The sequence below is a fragment of the Lissotriton vulgaris genome, chromosome 12 (genome assembly GCF_964263255.1).
Source record: "Lissotriton vulgaris chromosome 12, aLisVul1.2, whole genome shotgun sequence".
Lineage (NCBI taxonomy): Eukaryota > Metazoa > Chordata > Amphibia > Caudata > Salamandridae > Lissotriton > Lissotriton vulgaris.
Genome location: NC_141700.1, coordinates 299,138,142 through 299,161,495, shown reverse-complemented (window position 1 = coordinate 299,161,495; position 23,354 = coordinate 299,138,142). Strand labels below are relative to the sequence as shown.

At 41.6% G+C, this 23,354-nt stretch overlaps 1 protein-coding gene across 1 annotated transcript in view; it reads left to right on the top strand.

Moving 5' to 3' along the window:
- The window catches only part of CDYL2 (chromodomain Y like 2), a 543,748-nt gene extending 527,438 nt beyond the window's left edge, over positions 1 to 16,310 (top strand). Inside the window, exon 7 of the mRNA XM_086945095.1 lies at positions 15,151 to 16,310. Coding sequence (XP_086801221.1) covers positions 15,151 to 15,309 — 159 coding nt within the window. The 3' untranslated portion in view covers positions 15,310 to 16,310. The remainder of the gene's footprint in view (positions 1 to 15,150) is intronic.
- The last annotated feature ends 7,044 nt before the right edge of the window (positions 16,311 to 23,354 follow it).

The following is a 23,354-nucleotide window of genomic DNA, read 5'->3' as shown; positions in this document are numbered from 1 at the left end:
CAGAATCTAAAGCTTTCCGTCCAAAATCACGAACGGAGACAACCATGAGGACGCCTCCACAGGTTCAATGACTCCACTTTGAAGCATTTCTAATGGAGAGTGGGGTCCTTCTCAATTTATGTTGAACTGGTAAACAATTTTTTTTTTTTAGTTTGATGAGGTGGGAATAGCCCTTCAGTTCCTCCAGTTCGTTTTTGAACACAGAACTGAACTCACTCAACATGGTATCAATAGAATCATCCTCAACAACCATGATCTGATCAGGTGCCCTTGGGTTAATGATAACATATAATTCATATTGCTGTAACCAACCCAAAATAAGAGGGCATCAACGGATACATATATTTTACCAGAAGTAGACCTATTTTTAACACAATTTCTGAATCAAAATGGGTCCACAATGTCAATAGTTTCTCCTTGGAAACCCTTAGGCAAAATGTCACTTTTTAACAAAACTTTATCATCCCAAAACATGTTGAAGGTGTATCTTCACCCTGTATCAACCATGAGTGACACTTCGCGTCCATCAATTACAAAGATAGCCTTTGGCCTGTTTTGTCTGCTATCCTCCTCGTTAACTATGTCAACATCGTCAACCACAAATAGTCTGTCTCTTTCATTTTTACAAACGTCGGTGTATTCTTCAACTACTGCAACTTTCTGTCTGTTCTTTTGTCTTAAGCATTCTTGAAAAATGTCTGATACGTCCAAATTTGAGGCATTCCTTGTTGGCTGCAAAGCAAAACCTAGCTTCTGAAGTATGGCTATTGCTACCACACCTTGAACAAAACTTATTTGTTGAGATGTTCTTCCTCACATTCATTTTGAATTTGTTTTTAACCACAGCAACCGAATCATTTAAATTTTTTTCACTATCAGCATTATAGTTTTTTTCGGAGACTTCTGAAACTTCTTGTTGTGAGGTGTTTTTCTTTTGTGTGTCTATGGCCTTCATACAGCTTTCACATTCCTCTATAACTTTGGCCAATTCAATCGCTACCTTTAACGTGGGATTCTTTGCTGCCCACAGTCTTTCTTGAATCTTCCTGTTATTGCACTGTACTATTAACCGATCACAAATTAGTTCATCACTCATTGCACCAAACATACATTTGACCGCTAACTCTCTTAGACGAGCAACAAAGTCATCAATTGACTCCTTTGTTTTCTGTCTGTGCATATAAAGTTTGTAACAACTCATAACAAGGTTTTCCTCCTTTGAAAACCGTACTTCAAGTCTTGAAATTGCCTCTTTGTATTCGTCCGGCATAGCTTGACCATTAGCCTGTAATGCCATCGGTAAAAATCTAAAAACTCGTTGCCCTTCTTTACCTAAGGTGCTGAGTAGTATTGCCTTTTTCCTCTTAGAAGAAAACTCTTGTCCATCAACCGCCTCCAAGTAATTGTCAGAAATAATGAACCAGTCTTCCCACGATATAGGTGGGTTCCCTGGCTCACTCAAAAATGGTGGAGGAAGAGTGGCATTCACTTGTTGTGCCATTTCAATTTTCCTTTCTAGACAAAATGTTAAACTTGTTGGAGTGGCAAGAAAAGAAAAATAATTTGTCTTAGCTGATATTTATAATATGAAACAAGCAATACGATATTAATGCGTATTTAGAAACAAACAGCCAAAGAAATGTAATATGCAGGCAGTCAGGAATAGTTTTACAATGTACCAAAATAATCCACAAATTTTCTTTTCATGAAAGTACCTTGAAGTATACTGATGCGACAACTCCACTCCGCTTGTGAATACTCGTGGTGATAAGCGCTAATCGTAAACATGATTGTTGTGTTTTGCCAAGGCGATGGTAGCCCTCATTGTCAATGAATCATTGCCAACAAGATTTCAAAAATAGCCGCTAGCGAAAACGAGGCTTGCAACGCACGTATACGCCGCATGTATCACGTGATGCGTCACTTCCGCACACTCGTTTCTAGATTCGGACTAACTCGGATGACGTCTTTGCCCTCTTCTTTGAATCTTGCTGCGTTGCTAAGATACATTTTAGAGCTGCACGCTCTACTCAGTGTTAAAACGACTTTGAGGTACGATTTTCTCTTTAAATCTTTGGGTTTCCCCACGTTTCTGGTCTATTTTCCTCGTTCTGTCAAGTAGACTATGAAAGTTACGCAGGTTCAGGTGGGTTCTTCTGTGATGGGTGTTTCCACTGTTGCTGAGTAGCACGCTACTTTCACAGCGTGAATTTTTCTCCTGGCACGTCCTCTACTTTCTATGGCCAGCAGTCAAATGTCGCCGCAATGTCGTAATTAAGCTCCAGACACATCTTGGCTTGAGAAGCTGGTTTATTCAGGATAACAGCAGAGAGTGACCCAGTGCCTGCTGACCAAACTCCAACTGACTCAAACAGAACATGAAGTGTAGAGTCAGAGTGATACATATTGTGGAATGTAAGGAGTACATAGAGAAAAAAGGATAATAGAGATATTAACTATAGATAGTATTTACAACAGATACCCGACATGGCCGACAGCAGAGGACCAGCAAAGGTCTGGCGGGAGTAAAATCAAATAAAAAAAATATAGTAGCTTTGGGCTGGAAGCTCTGAGCTCCTTATCGTCTGTGAAATCAATGTGAGATGTGGTCTTTCGCATTTCAGGTATTCCCACATCAGGGGTGGGAACAAGCATAGTAATTGAAACAAGGGAGTGACAGTGGGAGCTGTTGCTCCAAGGGAGTCCGACCTGCAATTTGTGTTCAGGCTCATGGTGCTTACTAGGGCAATCATGTGCTTAAACCTTTTTCAATTTTTCTTTAATATCTGTATACTGAAGCTCCAGCATTTACCTTTGTGGAAGGTCAAAAGATACATAGAACTTATACATTTGAAGTTACTTTTTCATATTGTCTCCAAATGGGTGTGTTAAAGGTTAAATATCATTAGTTTCCAATCAATCTGAATCTGTTTACATACTAGCCACATGCATGCAGATTGGCAAAGATATCTGCCTAGGCACACAAAAATAGCACAAAAACCAAATACATCTGAATATGTGAAGGTGTTAACAGCTGCAAATTGCATTGCTTGTTGTTGGTGATGGAAGTTGCAACAGGTCACTAAATTCAGGCTTGGTTAGATGGCCTTCTTCCTTTATCTGACTAACTATTACTTGTGCATTTCGTGTTGCAGATTATAAGTAAAAAGGCCTTCACCGTAAGTAAAGTAAAGCTGTATTTGATTTCTCAAAGTGTTCCTGTGGGGGCTTAACAACCCGAAAAACCAAATTCCTTGAAGTTTTGGGAATGCCACAGTACTCAAAATGGGATTGTTGGTCTGTCTAGGCAAAGGTTGGTGGCTTCAGTCTTGAAAAGTGCACCACCAGGCATACAGTGATTTCCAATAAGTATGCCAAACTTTCTGTAAAACGTTGTCACCCCTTTGAAGATAAACAAATCTCCTGACACCATAGCTAAAAGACATACAAGCAGTTATCTTTTACACCAGTGTTCTTAATATGACCGAATTTAGGAAGTCAGTATCTGACCATACCCCATGCCTACTTTTTCTTCCTTGCGTGCAAGCGATTGAATGTAAGCATGTAGGACTACAAAGGTGGCTATTCCTTGCGCCTACCTGTCACTTCGCTGGGTACAGAAACCGTGAAAAAGTTTGGAGCACATAAGTTAGCCAGTCCCGAAGATTTTTATCAAGACTCCAGTGAGCAGTATTTATAGTTACCCAGTAGTGCAGAATGTGAAACTATGAGGATTACTGCTAAGTAATTGAATGATCCTTCGGAGAGCTATATTTTTATGTGTTACAACGAGGAGTGTCTGAATAACGATTCTTCCTCACACCTTCTATTTTCTGTTGATGGTTTAAATCAGAAAATATTGTACAGAACAGGCTTTCTGTGTTGGATTACCCATCTTGGCCTGTGATGAAAATAAAACTTTTTTGTGTAGCTGCTACGTTGTTTTAAAAAAGGATTATTTAAAAACTCCTTTAATTGTTTTTTAATTTAAACAGAACATACCTGCGCAACATATGTCTTGCATTAGTCTTCGACATGCAAGCCATTCAATATACATTATGGAAGCAACTATATAATATAGAGCCACACTTTCATCACCCCCTATAATGCTGCATAATTCAGCAGCTCCCATTGCCCCACATCACCATGGTACAACTCTAGTGAGACCTATTTTGAAGTATGTATTTGTCGTCCTTGCAGATTAGTTCAAGTGTGGAGTAGTCATTCATTCTATTTGTCCATTCATTAACTGTGGGTGGCGCACCAGTGACCAGCTATGTCTAATTTGGCCACCAGATAGCTCAAGGCCCCCAATGTTTGTGTGGTTCCAGGACCATCAAGGTTGGTTGTAGCACTAACTAAGACTATGTTGGGATCAAGTTCCAACTGCCTACCCACCACATCACTCAGATGCCAATTAACAGCCCTCACTAATGATGGCTCACAGGGCATTCCCAGATGGTATGAAAGAAGGTGTTGGGTGAGGTGTTGGGTGAGGAAGTGAATCTAAGACAGTTTGGCCTGGCAGCCCTCCCCATCCACCAAAGTCTAAGTGGAGGGAAATAGAGTTTGTGAAAATATATACATTGAATAAGATGAAAACACATTGATATTGCCAGAAGATGACGTACCATATTGGCCGTGATCATTTAGTCTCCCACTGTGCCCTAAGTGAAGGTAGGGGCTCTGGGGAATTATTCACAAGTGGCCTATAATGTCTGAAGAGGCCCCATTTCCCAAGTGTATTAAGTATTAGAGATCTTTCCAAGGGGTTGCAGTCAGGGACAGCTGTGAGTTTGTCATGTTAAGCATCTAAGGGATGTCTGAGCTGCAAATAGTGGTACAATTGCGAGTTATGGAGATGAAAGTCCACCCTCTGGTCTTGGAATGTTTAATAGCGCTACCCTTCCACACATCTAGAAGATTGGAGATGCCTATTAGGTCCCATCCAGCAAACCCAGACAACTTTGCCGTTTTGGAGGGCCCAGTGCCTTGCCACAATAGTGTTGTTGCTGTTAACTTGCCATGCCAATAAATATATTTCAATACTGCACATGACGGTGTGCAATAAGTGTAATGTTCCATGTGGGAAAATGAACTCAAGTTCCAGTCTGTTAGCGGGGTTGTTTCTATCTCCATACATCCAGTCCTTGATAGGCACAATATGAAATGCCCAATAGTACAGTTTTAACATCTACCTAGCCCAGCAACGTGGCAAATGGTGCCATGCAACATTTTGCAAACTACACTCAAGGGGCCTTACTCACCTTCAGAAAGGCACATGAAGCTTTGCAAAAAATATGGGGAGCAGAATACTTGGGTATTGTTAGAGAACATGAAGAAATTAAGGAAGTGAATTTGCCTTGAATAGTGCTCTACGGTCTGCCATAGTATGTTGCAGCGGCACCCACACCTTGAAGTCTTACATCTTCTTTTGTCATAACTGTAGTACATTAAGTTCCCAATATCTCTGCTGGGTAAAGGCTATTGTCATGAGCAGTGATCAAAAGCTGTCTCCCACCAATCAGATCAACAAGGGGGGTGATGGAAGTGTAACTCTTATTATCTGTATCATAATATTCTCAATCAAAAGGGAGTGAATTCTACTGATCTAGGAGAACACGGGCGTTATCACATTTTTCCCCAAATTCTCAACCAAACGTAGGCATTAGTGGAGTGTATTAATCACCACAGTGGTATTACCGTTAGGCAGTGTCATCGCTGGGTTGCGCACTTAGGTACTAGTTTCCATAGGTGAGTACCGTCTCCACTCAAGGGAAAGTACTGGTGGGATCCTTCACTACGGGACGCTCGACCGAAGAGGAATAATTGAATTAAATCTCTTGAAGTTATTTGTGATTATTTTCACTGTTTAACCGATAGTTTGGCCACAGCTTATCTAGTAGCATTCATACTGCTTTGAAGAATTTGTATGGAGTTCATCCCCTCTTTCTGAGTGTTTATCACTCTCGCCTACACTTGTCGGAGCCTTCAAAGCCCCATTGTCCGTGACTAAACATTGTGCTTACCAGGCCTTTTCCCCCCAATCAGATACAGTGCCCCTCTGCCCTCACTTTCACTTTTGTCCTGAGGAAGACCTCGTCAGTAAGGTTTAGAACCAACCTACATGGTATCAGGGGTCGAAACGTCGACAAACCATTGATGCCAGTATCACCAATAGCACATTTTGCACTGTGACCTTCTATTGTACATGGCTATGTAAATGAGTGTAATGTATCTGTTATGAACTATATTATGAATATGTGGCATTGAATGGCATGCCCAACAATTTGATACTTTTGAATATTGTTTGTCACTTGCCTCACTTAAGTCATCTTCCCCCCCCCCCCCCCACTCAATTGAGCACACCAACGTTATGTTTTAATGGTTTTTGTAAATTGTTTCCTTTAATAATGTGCATCAGGTGCTTGGTGTGATTAAATAACACTCTAGTACCAATTAATTTTTCTCTTTGATTCATTTTCTTTAATACAATTTGACACAGTTTTGATGTAATAGTACCGGGACCACCACCTTTTATACAAGAGATCCTCTAGGCAGCATGCGTATTCAAGAGAGATGATTTCTATGAGCCGCAGAGATAAAAATAGTCAATATAGGAGAATGTGCCATGTGGATGGGAGTAGTATGTGTATTATCTAGTATCATGATGGTGTAGCCACAAGACATTGATGAGTCCTAGCGACTTTGCCCTGTCCTAGAGGCACAGCTTTTTGCTAGCCTCAGTCGAGGATGCATTAACACATTAAAGTCACCGCCAATAAGGGTGAAATCTTTGGAAGAAGTATCCAAAAGCTATGAATTGGCCTTCAGTGTTAGTTCCAATAGTCGTGGAGGAGAATAGATGCTAAGTAGTGTCCGCACAATGCTATTGAGGAGCCCTGAGAGTAGGAAATAATGGCCTAGGGGCTCCATGGGCACTTTTGGTCTACATCAGGGATAGTTTTTCCCAGCAGAATGGCCACCCTTCAGGATCCATGTGTATCCTGGTGTTACCATGTCTGCCTATGAAAGAACAGTTTTACCCAGTGGGTGTGTTTCTTAATGCAAAAGAACAGCTGGTTAGAGCTGCTTGGCATAGAGCATAACCACTTTCCTTCTGAATTTGTCATTCAAACCCTTAACATTCCAAGACAGTATGGTGTAACCCTTGGAGGTCTCAGTAGTGAATTCAGTGATCATCTAGGGCAGGTGTAGTGTCAGAGAGAGCCTGGCACTATAGCATAAAACAAGTATAAAAAAGCAACCCACAATATATAAACCCTTGATCAATAGGATGCAGAAATTCTCACCCCTACCTAACTCTTCGCCCCAGAAGCATCTGTTGCCCGAACAAGATAATCAATTAAAATGACCCAGCAAACTAAATAAACATTACCAACTGAAGAGGAGGCAATAAACACTCATAGATGCAGTAATACGGAAAACTCAGCACTTAACTAAAAAAGCAGTGAATATTAGCAGACAAACCGTGCCCCCACCACATTAAGTAACACTAGTCACATCTTCAGAGGGTGCTCCAATTGGCAAAAGACATTGGTGCTTCAAAGCATGGGAGATTGAATCATTTGAACAATGTCTACTCCTGTTCTGCCTTAATCAGCGTGGTAACTGACTCCACATACAGTAATGAACCCCTTCCCATGGCCACATGACTCTGGGGGTGTGAGGAAGATGGCGAATGAAGTCAGGGCACTCCTTGACCCAGCACCATGCACACTCAGCTGTGACATAGAAGAATGTCTGGCCTTTATAGATTACTTCAAAATGCACCAGGAACTGAAGCACATACTATTTTTGCATTGCTCTTTTCTTTTTCTTAACAACCACCAGGGAACATCGTTGTGTTGCACCTTGAGGATGTAGTCCGGTAAAAGCATACACAATCCAAACCCACAGTGGATAGCTTTCCGGTCCACATCGTTTAAGAGCCGGGCAATCATCAGTTGCAGAGTGGGGGCCCATGGTTGTATAGCCTGCCAGTAATCTTTGCACATTTCCTCTACAAAACCGATTGAGAGCACCTCAGCCGGGAGCCACACCTTAAACCACTCTTTATTATACTGTTTAGAGCCACCGTATGTGCCCCCTCTGGGACCCCAGGACTCCAGCCACTAGTATCCAATTGCAAGCTGTTGCTACCAAGGCACTGTTCTACCATCAGCCTGTAGGCATGCAAATATTTAAGTCTCCGGTAGGGCAGAGGCCCACCCCAGCAGATCAGAAAGTTAAGTCCAGCTACTTAGGGTAGGGCAGCCTAGGTTGAACTCACCAGGGGCAGGCCCCAGGGGACAACGACCACTGATGGCAGGTGCTCCACCCCAAGGTCCAGATACCCCAAGACAATTAAGCACACTTCCAAAATCCAGACAGGGACACTCACTACCCAACCTCACAAGTCCAAAATGCCAAGGCGGTTTTCTTCTTCCACAGGTCCTAGGGTCCCTCCAAAACTCGACATGTTCCACATGGCAGCCAAGGACAGGCAGCACAGTCTCACTGCCAAGAGTTTTCAGGGGGTGGGGGAGGGGTCAGACATTCTCAGGTGAGATCAAACCCAAAGGCCTTTGGGCCAACACCCCAATTGTTACCTCTGGGCTCTCCCCATGCTGCCTCGGTGCTGGGCAGACCTCACTTGGTGGACTGGGCAGGCAGGCCACTGGGCCGTAGCCTTGCTTCAGTCTAGGGATGGGGCACCTGGGAATCTGCCACTTGGAGACTGGAAGCGAGTTTGCAAAAACAACAGGTGATGGACCGAATGAGGATCAATGTCACACATTCAACCCAGTCAAAAGATCTGGGTCCTAATCCATCGTTTTTTTGCACTCCACACCACCCTGGGTTAGACAATGGCGATATGCAAATCAGCTCTGACCCTGTGCCCCAAGGGAACAGTCCAGTCCGAACTACAAAAGCCATGTCCTTCCCAGAACGGAATCAAGCATCCGAGGACCGGACCGGTTTCGAGGTAACACCTCTCATCAGCCCGGCTAGCTTGACTCCAGTGGTGTGGAGTGCCTGGGACCCACGTCTGGGCATCCCCAGTACACTTATAGCGAGTTTGCAAAAACAACAGGTGATGGACCGAATGAGGATCAATGTCACACATTCAACCCAGTCAAAAGATCTGGGTCCTAATCCATCGTTTTTTTGCACTCCACACCACCCTGGGTTAGACAATGGCGATATGCAAATCAGCTCTGACCCTGTGCCCCAAGGGAACAGTCCAGTCCGAACTACAAAAGCCATGTCCTTCCCAGAACGGAATCAAGCATCCGAGGACCGGACCGGTTTCGAGGTAACACCTCTCATCAGCCCGGCTAGCTTGACTCCAGTGGTGTGGAGTGCCTGGGACCCACGTCTGGGCATCCCCAGTACACTTATAGCGAGTTTGCAAAAACAACAGGTGATGGACCGAATGAGGATCAATGTCACACATTCAACCCAGTCAAAAGATCTGGGTCCTAATCCATCGTTTTTTTGCACTCCACACCACCCTGGGTTAGACAATGGCGATATGCAAATCAGCTCTGACCCTGTGCCCCAAGGGAACAGTCCAGTCCGAACTACAAAAGCCATGTCCTTCCCAGAACGGAATCAAGCATCCGAGGACCGGACCGGTTTCGAGGTAACACCTCTCATCAGCCCGGCTAGCTTGACTCCAGTGGTGTGGAGTGCCTGGGACCCACGTCTGGGCATCCCCAGTACACTTATAGCGAGTTTGCAAAAACAACAGGTGATGGACCGAATGAGGATCAATGTCACACATTCAACCCAGTCAAAAGATCTGGGTCCTAATCCATCGTTTTTTTGCACTCCACACCACCCTGGGTTAGACAATGGCGATATGCAAATCAGCTCTGACCCTGTGCCCCAAGGGAACAGTCCAGTCCGAACTACAAAAGCCATGTCCTTCCCAGAACGGAATCAAGCATCCGAGGACCGGACCGGTTTCGAGGTAACACCTCTCATCAGCCCGGCTAGCTTGACTCCAGTGGTGTGGAGTGCCTGGGACCCACGTCTGGGCATCCCCAGTACACTTATAGCGAGTTTGCAAAAACAACAGGTGATGGACCGAATGAGGATCAATGTCACACATTCAACCCAGTCAAAAGATCTGGGTCCTAATCCATCGTTTTTTTGCACTCCACACCACCCTGGGTTAGACAATGGCGATATGCAAATCAGCTCTGACCCTGTGCCCCAAGGGAACAGTCCAGTCCGAACTACAAAAGCCATGTCCTTCCCAGAACGGAATCAAGCATCCGAGGACCGGACCGGTTTCGAGGTAACACCTCTCATCAGCCCGGCTAGCTTGACTCCAGTGGTGTGGAGTGCCTGGGACCCACGTCTGGGCATCCCCAGTACACTTATAGCGAGTTTGCAAAAACAACAGGTGATGGACCGAATGAGGATCAATGTCACACATTCAACCCAGTCAAAAGATCTGGGTCCTAATCCATCGTTTTTTTGCACTCCACACCACCCTGGGTTAGACAATGGCGATATGCAAATCAGCTCTGACCCTGTGCCCCAAGGGAACAGTCCAGTCCGAACTACAAAAGCCATGTCCTTCCCAGAACGGAATCAAGCATCCGAGGACCGGACCGGTTTCGAGGTAACACCTCTCATCAGCCCGGCTAGCTTGACTCCAGTGGTGTGGAGTGCCTGGGACCCACGTCTGGGCATCCCCAGTACACTTATAGCGAGTTTGCAAAAACAACAGGTGATGGACCGAATGAGGATCAATGTCACACATTCAACCCAGTCAAAAGATCTGGGTCCTAATCCATCGTTTTTTTGCACTCCACACCACCCTGGGTTAGACAATGGCGATATGCAAATCAGCTCTGACCCTGTGCCCCAAGGGAACAGTCCAGTCCGAACTACAAAAGCCATGTCCTTCCCAGAACGGAATCAAGCATCCGAGGACCGGACCGGTTTCGAGGTAACACCTCTCATCAGCCCGGCTAGCTTGACTCCAGTGGTGTGGAGTGCCTGGGACCCACGTCTGGGCATCCCCAGTACACTTATAGCGAGTTTGCAAAAACAACAGGTGATGGACCGAATGAGGATCAATGTCACACATTCAACCCAGTCAAAAGATCTGGGTCCTAATCCATCGTTTTTTTGCACTCCACACCACCCTGGGTTAGACAATGGCGATATGCAAATCAGCTCTGACCCTGTGCCCCAAGGGAACAGTCCAGTCCGAACTACAAAAGCCATGTCCTTCCCAGAACGGAATCAAGCATCCGAGGACCGGACCGGTTTCGAGGTAACACCTCTCATCAGCCCGGCTAGCTTGACTCCAGTGGTGTGGAGTGCCTGGGACCCACGTCTGGGCATCCCCAGTACACTTATAGCGAGTTTGCAAAAACAACAGGTGATGGACCGAATGAGGATCAATGTCACACATTCAACCCAGTCAAAAGATCTGGGTCCTAATCCATCGTTTTTTTGCACTCCACACCACCCTGGGTTAGACAATGGCGATATGCAAATCAGCTCTGACCCTGTGCCCCAAGGGAACAGTCCAGTCCGAACTACAAAAGCCATGTCCTTCCCAGAACGGAATCAAGCATCCGAGGACCGGACCGGTTTCGAGGTAACACCTCTCATCAGCCCGGCTAGCTTGACTCCAGTGGTGTGGAGTGCCTGGGACCCACGTCTGGGCATCCCCAGTACACTTATAGCGAGTTTGCAAAAACAACAGGTGATGGACCGAATGAGGATCAATGTCACACATTCAACCCAGTCAAAAGATCTGGGTCCTAATCCATCGTTTTTTTGCACTCCACACCACCCTGGGTTAGACAATGGCGATATGCAAATCAGCTCTGACCCTGTGCCCCAAGGGAACAGTCCAGTCCGAACTACAAAAGCCATGTCCTTCCCAGAACGGAATCAAGCATCCGACTTGGAGTCAAGCTAGCCGGGCTGATGAGAGGTGTTACCTCGAAACCGGTCCGGTCCTCGGATGCTTGATTCCGTTCTGGGAAGGACATGGCTTTTGTAGTTCGGACTGGACTGTTCCCATGGGGCAACAGGGTCAGAGCTGATTTGCATATCGCCATTGTCTAACCCAGGGTGGTGTGGAGTGCAAAAAAACGATGGATTTGGGCCCAGATCTTTTGACTGGGGGAGTGTGTGACATTGATCCACATTCAGTCCATCACTTGTTGTTTTTGCAATTGCCGCCCTAAGTGCGCTGGGGATGCCCAGACGTGGGTCCCAGGCACTCCACACCACTTGGAGTCAAGCTAGCCGGGCTGATGAGAGGTGTTACCTCGAAACCGGTCCGGTCCTCGGATGCTTGATTCCGTTCTGGGAAGGACATGGCTTTTGTAGTTCGGACTGGACTGTTCCCATGGGGCAACAGGGTCAGAGCTGATTTGCATATCGCCATTGTCTAACCCAGGGTGGTGTGGAGTGCAAAAAAACGATGGATTTGGGCCCAGATCTTTTGACTGGGGGAGTGTGTGACATTGATCCACATTCAGTCCATCACTTGTTGTTTTTGCAATTGCCGCCCTAAGTGCGCTGGGGATGCCCAGACGTGGGTCCCAGGCACTCCACACCACTTGGAGTCAAGCTAGCCGGGCTGATGAGAGGTGTTACCTCGAAACCGGTCCGGTCCTCGGATGCTTGATTCCGTTCTGGGAAGGACATGGCTTTTGTAGTTCGGACTGGACTGTTCCCATGGGGCAACAGGGTCAGAGCTGATTTGCATATCGCCATTGTCTAACCCAGGGTGGTGTGGAGTGCAAAAAAACGATGGATTTGGGCCCAGATCTTTTGACTGGGGGAGTGTGTGACATTGATCCACATTCAGTCCATCACTTGTTGTTTTTGCAATTGCCGCCCTAAGTGCGCTGGGGATGCCCAGACGTGGGTCCCAGGCACTCCACACCACTTGGAGTCAAGCTAGCCGGGCTGATGAGAGGTGTTACCTCGAAACCGGTCCGGTCCTCGGATGCTTGATTCCGTTCTGGGAAGGACATGGCTTTTGTAGTTCGGACTGGACTGTTCCCATGGGGCAACAGGGTCAGAGCTGATTTGCATATCGCCATTGTCTAACCCAGGGTGGTGTGGAGTGCAAAAAAACGATGGATTTGGGCCCAGATCTTTTGACTGGGGGAGTGTGTGACATTGATCCACATTCAGTCCATCACTTGTTGTTTTTGCAATTGCCGCCCTAAGTGCGCTGGGGATGCCCAGACGTGGGTCCCAGGCACTCCACACCACTTGGAGTCAAGCTAGCCGGGCTGATGAGAGGTGTTACCTCGAAACCGGTCCGGTCCTCGGATGCTTGATTCCGTTCTGGGAAGGACATGGCTTTTGTAGTTCGGACTGGACTGTTCCCATGGGGCAACAGGGTCAGAGCTGATTTGCATATCGCCATTGTCTAACCCAGGGTGGTGTGGAGTGCAAAAAAACGATGGATTTGGGCCCAGATCTTTTGACTGGGGGAGTGTGTGACATTGATCCACATTCAGTCCATCACTTGTTGTTTTTGCAATTGCCGCCCTAAGTGCGCTGGGGATGCCCAGACGTGGGTCCCAGGCACTCCACACCACTTGGAGTCAAGCTAGCCGGGCTGATGAGAGGTGTTACCTCGAAACCGGTCCGGTCCTCGGATGCTTGATTCCGTTCTGGGAAGGACATGGCTTTTGTAGTTCGGACTGGACTGTTCCCATGGGGCAACAGGGTCAGAGCTGATTTGCATATCGCCATTGTCTAACCCAGGGTGGTGTGGAGTGCAAAAAAACGATGGATTTGGGCCCAGATCTTTTGACTGGGGGAGTGTGTGACATTGATCCACATTCAGTCCATCACTTGTTGTTTTTGCAATTGCCGCCCTAAGTGCGCTGGGGATGCCCAGACGTGGGTCCCAGGCACTCCACACCACTTGGAGTCAAGCTAGCCGGGCTGATGAGAGGTGTTACCTCGAAACCGGTCCGGTCCTCGGATGCTTGATTCCGTTCTGGGAAGGACATGGCTTTTGTAGTTCGGACTGGACTGTTCCCATGGGGCAACAGGGTCAGAGCTGATTTGCATATCGCCATTGTCTAACCCAGGGTGGTGTGGAGTGCAAAAAAACGATGGATTTGGGCCCAGATCTTTTGACTGGGGGAGTGTGTGACATTGATCCACATTCAGTCCATCACTTGTTGTTTTTGCAATTGCCGCCCTAAGTGCGCTGGGGATGCCCAGACGTGGGTCCCAGGCACTCCACACCACTTGGAGTCAAGCTAGCCGGGCTGATGAGAGGTGTTACCTCGAAACCGGTCCGGTCCTCGGATGCTTGATTCCGTTCTGGGAAGGACATGGCTTTTGTAGTTCGGACTGGACTGTTCCCATGGGGCAACAGGGTCAGAGCTGATTTGCATATCGCCATTGTCTAACCCAGGGTGGTGTGGAGTGCAAAAAAACGATGGATTTGGGCCCAGATCTTTTGACTGGGGGAGTGTGTGACATTGATCCACATTCAGTCCATCACTTGTTGTTTTTGCACTTGGAGACTGGATGCAGGCAGCATCATCTCCACCCTTGGGGAACATGTGTCAGTGCTGTAAGCGGATCTGGACAGATGGCACAGGGCAAGCAGTGGAGCACTATCTTCGGCTGGTGACCATGTCCCCCTGGCTTCTACATTGTTAGTCAGTATCGGCTTACAATGGTGTCATGGCACCAATTAGGTTCAGAATCTGTGGGGAGTAGGAACATCAAAATGCACTTAATCTACACCAAGGTTAACTGGCACTTTTAGTTTGGATCAAAGCTTTAGTTTGGATTACAGATTTTGGTGCCTCAGTTGTCTTAAATTAGAGTTTAGTTCAATCCTAACAAGTTCCACTCATGTCTGTGAGTGGCATCGGAATATTAGGGAACTCAGATTAATTTGTTATTACATTTCCGTTATTACAGGTATTATATATGAGATAATCATAACATATTTGAAATGCCCTTACTTGTATATTTTAACAGTGTGTGTGTAAAAATGTGTACATATTCATATTTGACTGTGCTCCTTGTAGAACTCCTATATTGGACTAGGTTATTGAAATATGTTTTTCAAAAAAACTGAGTATTATTTATACATATGTCATTTTATTACCCCACTAGGTACTGGAAGAATCAAAATGCTTAGTGCGGAGTTTCTTGAAATCAGTGCTTGAAGATGTAAATGAGAAAGAGTGCCAGATGTTAAAACAGCTGTGGAGCTCATCTAAAGGACTGGATTCATTGTTCAGCTATTTACAAGAAAAAATTTATGAAGTATGAACTGTTCATCCGTTATGTTATTTAAAATAAAAACTGGTTTCAAGATGTAAACATAAGTTCATTTCTGTCAACTTGCCATTATACTTGAAAATGTGAGCCAGGCGTCTTTGAATTGGAGTAGTGGCAAAGCGCCCAACTATCAACTGCTTGCTACTGAGCTGTTCACCGAAGACAAAGTAACACTTTCATCTGGTTGGATCTCCTTCTGTGTAAGGATGGAGATAAAGTTTCTCAGCAATCACATCTACAACCCAATCAAATGAAAAGTGTGCACTACATTCCAGGTGCTAAAGAGCACTAACATGAGGTATGCCAATGATATACTAATTGATGTGCCTCCTCTGTTTTCTAGTTGTTGCAAAAAATATGAAATGTGAAGTTTCATGTTAGGACAGAAAATGTTTGTGAAAGTAATAATCAGCAGACTTTGAAATTGCACTTTTAAATATCTTCTGTTTATTTTATTATTATGATTTTATAAATGTGTTTCAGACTGCCTGATAATTTATTTGTATAATTTGTAAAGCCAGTTTTATGAAAGCACTAGAATTGTTTCTGTAAATTAAACTAATTTATTTATTTGAATTTGGAGGTATGTAATTCACATAGCTATTATTTTCTTACTTCTCATTACTGATATAACTATTCCATATTTTTAAAAAGAAAATGAGCCACAATCACAAATAGCAAAGAGAAACAATTGTAAAGCTTTTAAGAGCCATCTGAGTACTGTAAGACCATTTTCCACATTCATTCATATTAAGTAGTGTATTCATTTATATGCTAGGACTAGCTTATTCTATAGAATAATCAAAAAATAGTCTGAAACTTGAAATTCTTAATGGCACAAAATATATTTTTTCTTACTTTATGGTAGCCATGTTTTTATAGATTCCTCATTCTTGGTCAGTGTTTGGCCCATATATCAAAATTATGTAAAAATGCACAATTTCCTGCAACATATGTTGAAATTAAATGTGAATGAGTCATAGAAGAGAGTTATTCATGTTTAGGCTGATTCCTTTCTTTAATGAGTAAGGGCTTATCTATAGCACTGTGATGTCAATTAATTTGCATTTTGAGAATGTTGACTTTTATTTCAGAACTATATAGAACCTACCCCTTGCTCACAGAGAGTTTACTTTTCATGTTATTAATTTTAGATAAGGAATGCTGTCTTCTTTGTTTTGAGATTTTAAGATTTTGAGATGTTAATCCACTCTGCAAAAAAATAAGAAGTCTTGTAAAGTTTCAGATAAAAATATGCCCACATTTTTAAGTTGCCATCAAAGTTTACACTCCGAGCTTCCGCATATCGATAAATATAGTATTCTGTTCTATTTAAAATGTCAAAGTTTAATCTGATATATGGGAAGCAATTTATATTTTCTTTAATTGATGTAAATATATTTCAAAATTATCCTTTGCATGACAGCATGGATTGCTTAGTTTATTTTTCTTTGCATCATGTTTTATTGCATAAGGCAATGACCTGCTGGCTATTACCATTTATCCATATATTTTGCCTTTAAGGTGGATGAATTTCTTTCCATCATTTTCAGTTATTTTATTACAGTTGGACAGTTGAGGGCCTAATTTGTCTAACAGAAAATATGGTACACAATTGGATCCAAATGAAATACTCGAAAACACCAACATGACATAGGAATTATTACCGTGATACAGTCTTTACAAACAATTAACCTAACATTCCACAGGCAGTGCTGCAGTTGTTTTCAATTGAAACAGGGATTGTGGTGTGCCTTAAAGATTTCAAGTCATCTTCTGAATTCATCTGCATAATTAGCTGTGTGAATCTTCTTTAAAAGATTTGTTTTAAACCAAAATTTGAAAATCGTTGAAGATTCTCAGGCATTGTCCTCTGTCCGCACAATCGGCACATGAACTCAGGGAGTTCAACAATTTCAGCTCATATCTGGGAAATGTGATGAGCAGCTTGCTTGCACAAGATTTCCACTAAAGTAATCATATTTCATAGTACCATTGTCTATTTTACTAGTGATAACATGCATACTGTAAAACTTTGAGCCACTCATAACTGCAGCAAAAGCTAAAAATAGTTGATGATTAAAATGCTAAGAGGGGAATATGATAATCACACAGTGAGGTTGGCACACTTGGCGCAGACCCTGACAAATAATTTCTTAGCAGAACCTACAGTATATGTGAAATACCACTAAAGAATATGTTTTATCAGTATTGTTATTGATGTTTTAGTAGTAACTACATTTTTATTGGCATATAAAAACAGAAGAGTAATTTAGCTTCATCATGACAACTTACTTAGGATTGCCAAGAAATAACTCAGTCTCTCTCATGCAATTTGAATAACTGTTACTTTAATTCTTGTTCTGCATCTCTGTAATATTATGTTATAGTTCTGCCACAAGAATAACTTCGAGTGGAAATGTACTTCCTTTGTTTTCTCGAACACAAATATGTCTGCACTACTATGTCGCCGCATTGCATTTTAATTTTCTGTACAAAGAATCACAGATTTTGAGTCTTGCATTGACTTCTTTCAAGTTTTTCAGAAACGAATTGTGATTTTATAACTGATAGATTCTATATTAACACCTCATTTTATCTACACATAAGACGTATATACAAACAGCTTGGAATACAAAAACACCAGTTCATAAATATATATATATATATATATGTGTGTGTGTGTATATATGTATGTGTGTATATATATATATATATATATATATATATATATATATATATATCCGAGAGGCTGCTTACACAGATTGGGTGCAACGACGAAGTCCCAGTCAGCACCAAAGAAGCAGACACGAGCCCAAAGTGAGTGTAAAAAGCAAGTAGCGTTTATTCCTTCATGAGTCCGCCATAACGCGTTTCACCACCGGAGTGGCTTGATCACATGATATATATATTTATTTGATTCCAAAGATTTGTGAACCTCCAGAAGCGTCGAAAAGGAACGAGCGAACTCCTCTTAGTGGCAATAAAGAATTATTTTATTTCTCTCTGCTGCCTGCCATGACTTGTTTTGACCAATGCAACGGCCTTGAACATATATATATATATATATATATATATATATATATATATATATATATATATATATATATATATTCCCTTTTCTCAATATGTTGATGTTTTGTATGAAGTCAATGCAAAGTTTGATGTCATCTCTCTCATAACTGTATTGAACAGGGTACTAGGTAACTCCCTTAGAAATATGTTGCACAATGAATAATATATCCAGAAGTGTGGTTAAAACTGTGCATTCTAAGTCAGATGGTGGAGGTACTAACTCTGTGTTGCTGTTTTCACAGTGAACCTTCCGGCAACATATATTACAAGACTCTTTTAATAATGCACATATTGGAACATTCAGTAGTCTGGCCCTACAAACTTAAGTTGAAGGCACTTTACAATTTCCATTACTTCCCCTTTTGTGTTGAGATGTCCTGTCTTCATTGACATCAAGGAGGATGATATGATCATCTGTTTTTAATTCTCCATGTCTGTGTATACACAATGAGGCAACAGTTGGTAGAATTGATCAGTTATCAGTTAAAAAAAGTTATTTGCTTGATATTTGTTCTACTGTAAAGAACAATAGGAAGAACCTTTATCAATAAGATGATTTGAGAAATTTGATCTTGAGTAGCCTGAATTCTGACTGGTATAATTAAAAACACATTCTGAAGAGTTATCTCATTCAAGTTTCCACATTATTTTGTATTGATGTTCTTAGTAAATATGAATGCCTGTATCTAGGCAACATTATAGTTCACAGTATTTCAACATATACATGCAGTTTGTTCCTAATTGTTACCTGTTGCTATATGCTGTATTTGATTTGTAAAAACTACATAATGTTTGGACTTGTATATGTACATATTCAGAGAACAAATATTTTTTTTGCCCTGCATGTACCTTTTATTTGGTGAAGATAATGCAAAGTGTGGCAAGGTTTACCACTTCAGTACATGCCAGTGAAAGGAGTTAAGTTGAAAACTTTGATACCGTATATATTTTCTGAATATAAAGTTTTATATTGAAATGGTGGGTAGGAGGATTCTGCATTTTAGGCGGTCTCTTCCATAAATGTTCATTTTTTAATTATAGAGTGTATTATATGTTGTTACGTGCCAATACTCGTTGACCAGACTACACAGACAGACACATTTTATTTGTGAAGGTTGCATATAGCTATTTTAGAAGTTATTTTTTGTGCATTGTGTTTTGAGAGTAGATATTACCTCTAGCATCATTCCAGTTTTTCAAATCATTATGGTGTTGAATCATATGCAATTGTATGACAGAGTCCATACAACCTATTCAACACTTGAATATTGCTGAAGTGCTTCCTCCTTGGACAGCGAAAAAAAAACTTAATGGGTGTTTGCTAATAATATCATTTGGATTGCAATTCACAGTTTGTTTTAGATAATTAATGTATTACATGTTTTGCAATGTGGATTTAACAATGTCGTCAGAGCAAAACTATATTGATGGAAGTTGAACACTTAGGCCAAAAGAGTTGGTGATATTTAATGGCACTACATGGTAACTTCAATACTGCACCTTGTAGGCATTATCCCAGGATGAAATTACCACCATATTCTGAGTTTTGGAGATCTAAATAATGGATAAAGAATGAAGTCTGAGTTTATGCAATTGATTAATGTGTGTTACCTTTATTTCTGACCTCTTTTGTGTAAATTTGATCGAGTATTACCTGGCAAAAAGTACACTTAGGAAAAAATCTCAAGTGTTGGGCAAAGTTATTCAGCTTGTAATGTCGCATAGAGTGCAAAAACCTGAGTCCCTTCTAACAAGGGTACAGTACTTTACTAATTTGCAAACAGTGCTATTCATTAATCAGTAACTGAAATTGTTTAATTGTTTCCACTCATTAACTAAAATTCAACAATTCCGAACTATTACACTAAAATTTGTTAATATGGCATTATGTTTGATGAAATTGATATACCCTTGTATTTGAAAATATCTATACAGAAACAAGGCTAAATAGTTTCTTATAAGAAAATCATGACCTTGCGGAATAAGTCATTACAATGTATATTATTATACATAGGATACTGTTTTTGAATATAACAAACAAAAAGTGTGTACATGTAGAAAAAAAAGTAAAATAAAATCCTAACTGCTACAAACAAAATACATTCCTAATGAAGATTGCTTTAAAAGAAGTAAACAAATTCTGGCCTTTAAACATTTGTATCCAAATTTATCATTTCCATTGCCTAAAATTTGAGACTCACAATACAAAAATGTTGTGTCCTAAAGTCGTACCATTTGTATGCCTAACACAACAAATATTATGTTAATATGTTTGCGTTATAGTGTACCAGACTGTCCACAAATAAATCCTGTTCTGTCAATGGTGGCAAAATAAGAAAAAGATGTCTCATATTACATCACCAACAAAGGATGCCCGTCTGTCAAGTCACACACATGTACTTTTTGAAAAGGGAATAACTTTAGAAAATGATGATTGCCTCGCAGGAGATTTTAAACTACCACTGTAGTACATATGGAAAGGGTGGCAGTTGAAAATAAATTGGAAACCTATTTCATTATTTGCTTTTGCCTCCATTGCTGCAGTATAGTTTAAGTAAACTACTGTGCAAATTTGACCTAAAATTCTGAAAGGCTAATGATTTTCAAGTGATTCCAAATAATTCAAATGCCAACTATGATATTAAATGTGATTGAAATAAAACAATCCCCTCTACTGGTAAAGTTTATTTCTATCAGTTGTGAATTGAAGCAAAGTACCAAAAACATCTATGTAATGATTTTAAGTGATAATGGCTTTGAAAGTAGTATCAACATCGTGCTTTGTAGGTTTGACCGGGTACTATTTTGCTAGAGTGGTAATGAAAGAGACTTGAAAAAGTTTCTGATATTTGTATTAAGTACCAAATTTACAATTACAAAGCTACTGGTACCCTTTTATCATGGTATTGTAAATATTCATAGAGTACTGAGGATCGTGTATCTTCTGATATATAAAATATTGTGTAGGGCGAAATGTACACAGTTTACTTGTGAATGGTCCTGTAAGTAGAATTTGGACACATTATTGGGTGCCTTAGAACTTGTATTTTTAATGCGTGTGAATATGCAGTATTTATACATTGTGAGAAACTACTTTGAATAAAACATTTCAAATTCACATGGATGTGATTTATTGCAGTTATTTTAAATATTGTGGATTTTTTTATTCAATGTTTTGCTTTTTCAATGCAAATGCTTTTAATTAGTTTCAAAGGATACAAGATATGCTGTCAGTTACCGAAGCAAGCTAGTAATCTAATTATGAAAACTCACATTAAAAAAGGTAAATGGGCAATAATTGTTTGCTTACTTCTATATTTGTATTAGCTCTGTACCGTGCTTACACCGTAAACCATGCATGCCATACTAGGTGCACATTTATATATTTGTCCGATTATGAATAAAAATATATGGACAGCTGGTATGTCTGGGGTAGCAAGGGTACCATAGGCTCAAAAACAAGCCATGAAAATGCCCTTGTGTCCTTCTCTAGTAGTAAAGAGCTGTTATCATTAAGGGTGCAGGTGTACCTGTTGCCACTGTACCTGCTGCACTATTGATTTGTACTCCTCAGTGCAGCTGTGTATTTCCCTTCACTATTGCCAGGATGAGCTACTGTCAGAATAGAAACTTTGGTATAAATCCTTTCCAAGACCCATTCATTATAGCTCTTTCTTCTAGTAACCAAGTTGATGCTTTTAGAGCCTGGATATCTGTGTTCACCCTCAGCATCTGTTCAGACATTCTGTTATTTAGGGTATATCAATCCGCTTCTGCCCCAAATCGTATGTGTATTATCAAATATGTGAAAAGTGAAAATGCACAAGCCCTCTCAAATTGCCTCTCAGTCCCCTTAAATGGGCATTGCTAAGTTGCCCCTAAGCTACGATTACACTATTTAAACAGCAGTGCATAGATTCATACATTTTCTTTGTTTCAATCACTTTGGCCTTGATGCTATTATCTTTATCTTAGAGTAATGATTTATGGTGAATCTAGAGTAACAAATAAATCACTAGCCTTGGATTTGTGCCTTCTATCATCCAAGTGTCTATTTCATAAAAATCCCTAATTACACACATATTTAAAGACTGATCTAAAGGTATTATATTTCCTACACCAGGGCATTGTGTCATGAAGGCAGTACTTTTAAATCACTTTGCATTACATCTCTCTATACTAATATTACTTTCCATAGTAAACACAAACCTAAACCAGCACTGCCCAGGTGAGGACTATTCTCTAATCACCTTTACTAGGTCATGTTTAAGAGTCCTTTTACCGTAGTGTCACTGGCCTTTTCGCTATGTGTTGAAAATCCTGGGATATGAGAATTTGACTGACTGATTTCACGTATGACCCAGAGTGAGGCACCTTGAATAAATGTGAGGACCACAATATAGTTTGCACTCAGGAACATAAATATTCATCACAAAAATGACACCAGGCCCAACTTTCAAAATGTATAACACACAGGTGTATTCTGCCACCTAGGCTGGTTAAAGGAAATAAATGGGTTGTGTGTCATGATTTACAATAAAGAACAGGTTATAGACGTGTTTTAGCAACACTCTGCTTCATATATAGAAACTGCATGCAAACAGAGAATTGGGTGTAGAAAATGCACAGTATCTGGTTTGAACCAAAAAGTTATGATAGACAGGTGGACAGAAGTCAAAGATGGAAGTTGCTAAGCCTCATAGTATAATGACAAAAGAAAATATCCAACATGCAATTTGTTGCTGGGAACTGTGGCTTAAATTAGCTTAGTGAAACAATCAGAACACAAGTGCAAGACTGACATACAGCACCAGAAGCACTATAGCGGTGGCTGAGAGCACCAGAAAAAACATAATAATGAATTGGTACATGGCAATGTAGTTGTGAAGCAGAGAACTTTTCGAAAGTACCAATTACTGCTATATATCTTTTTGACCAAGAAGCACACCACCACCCTATTT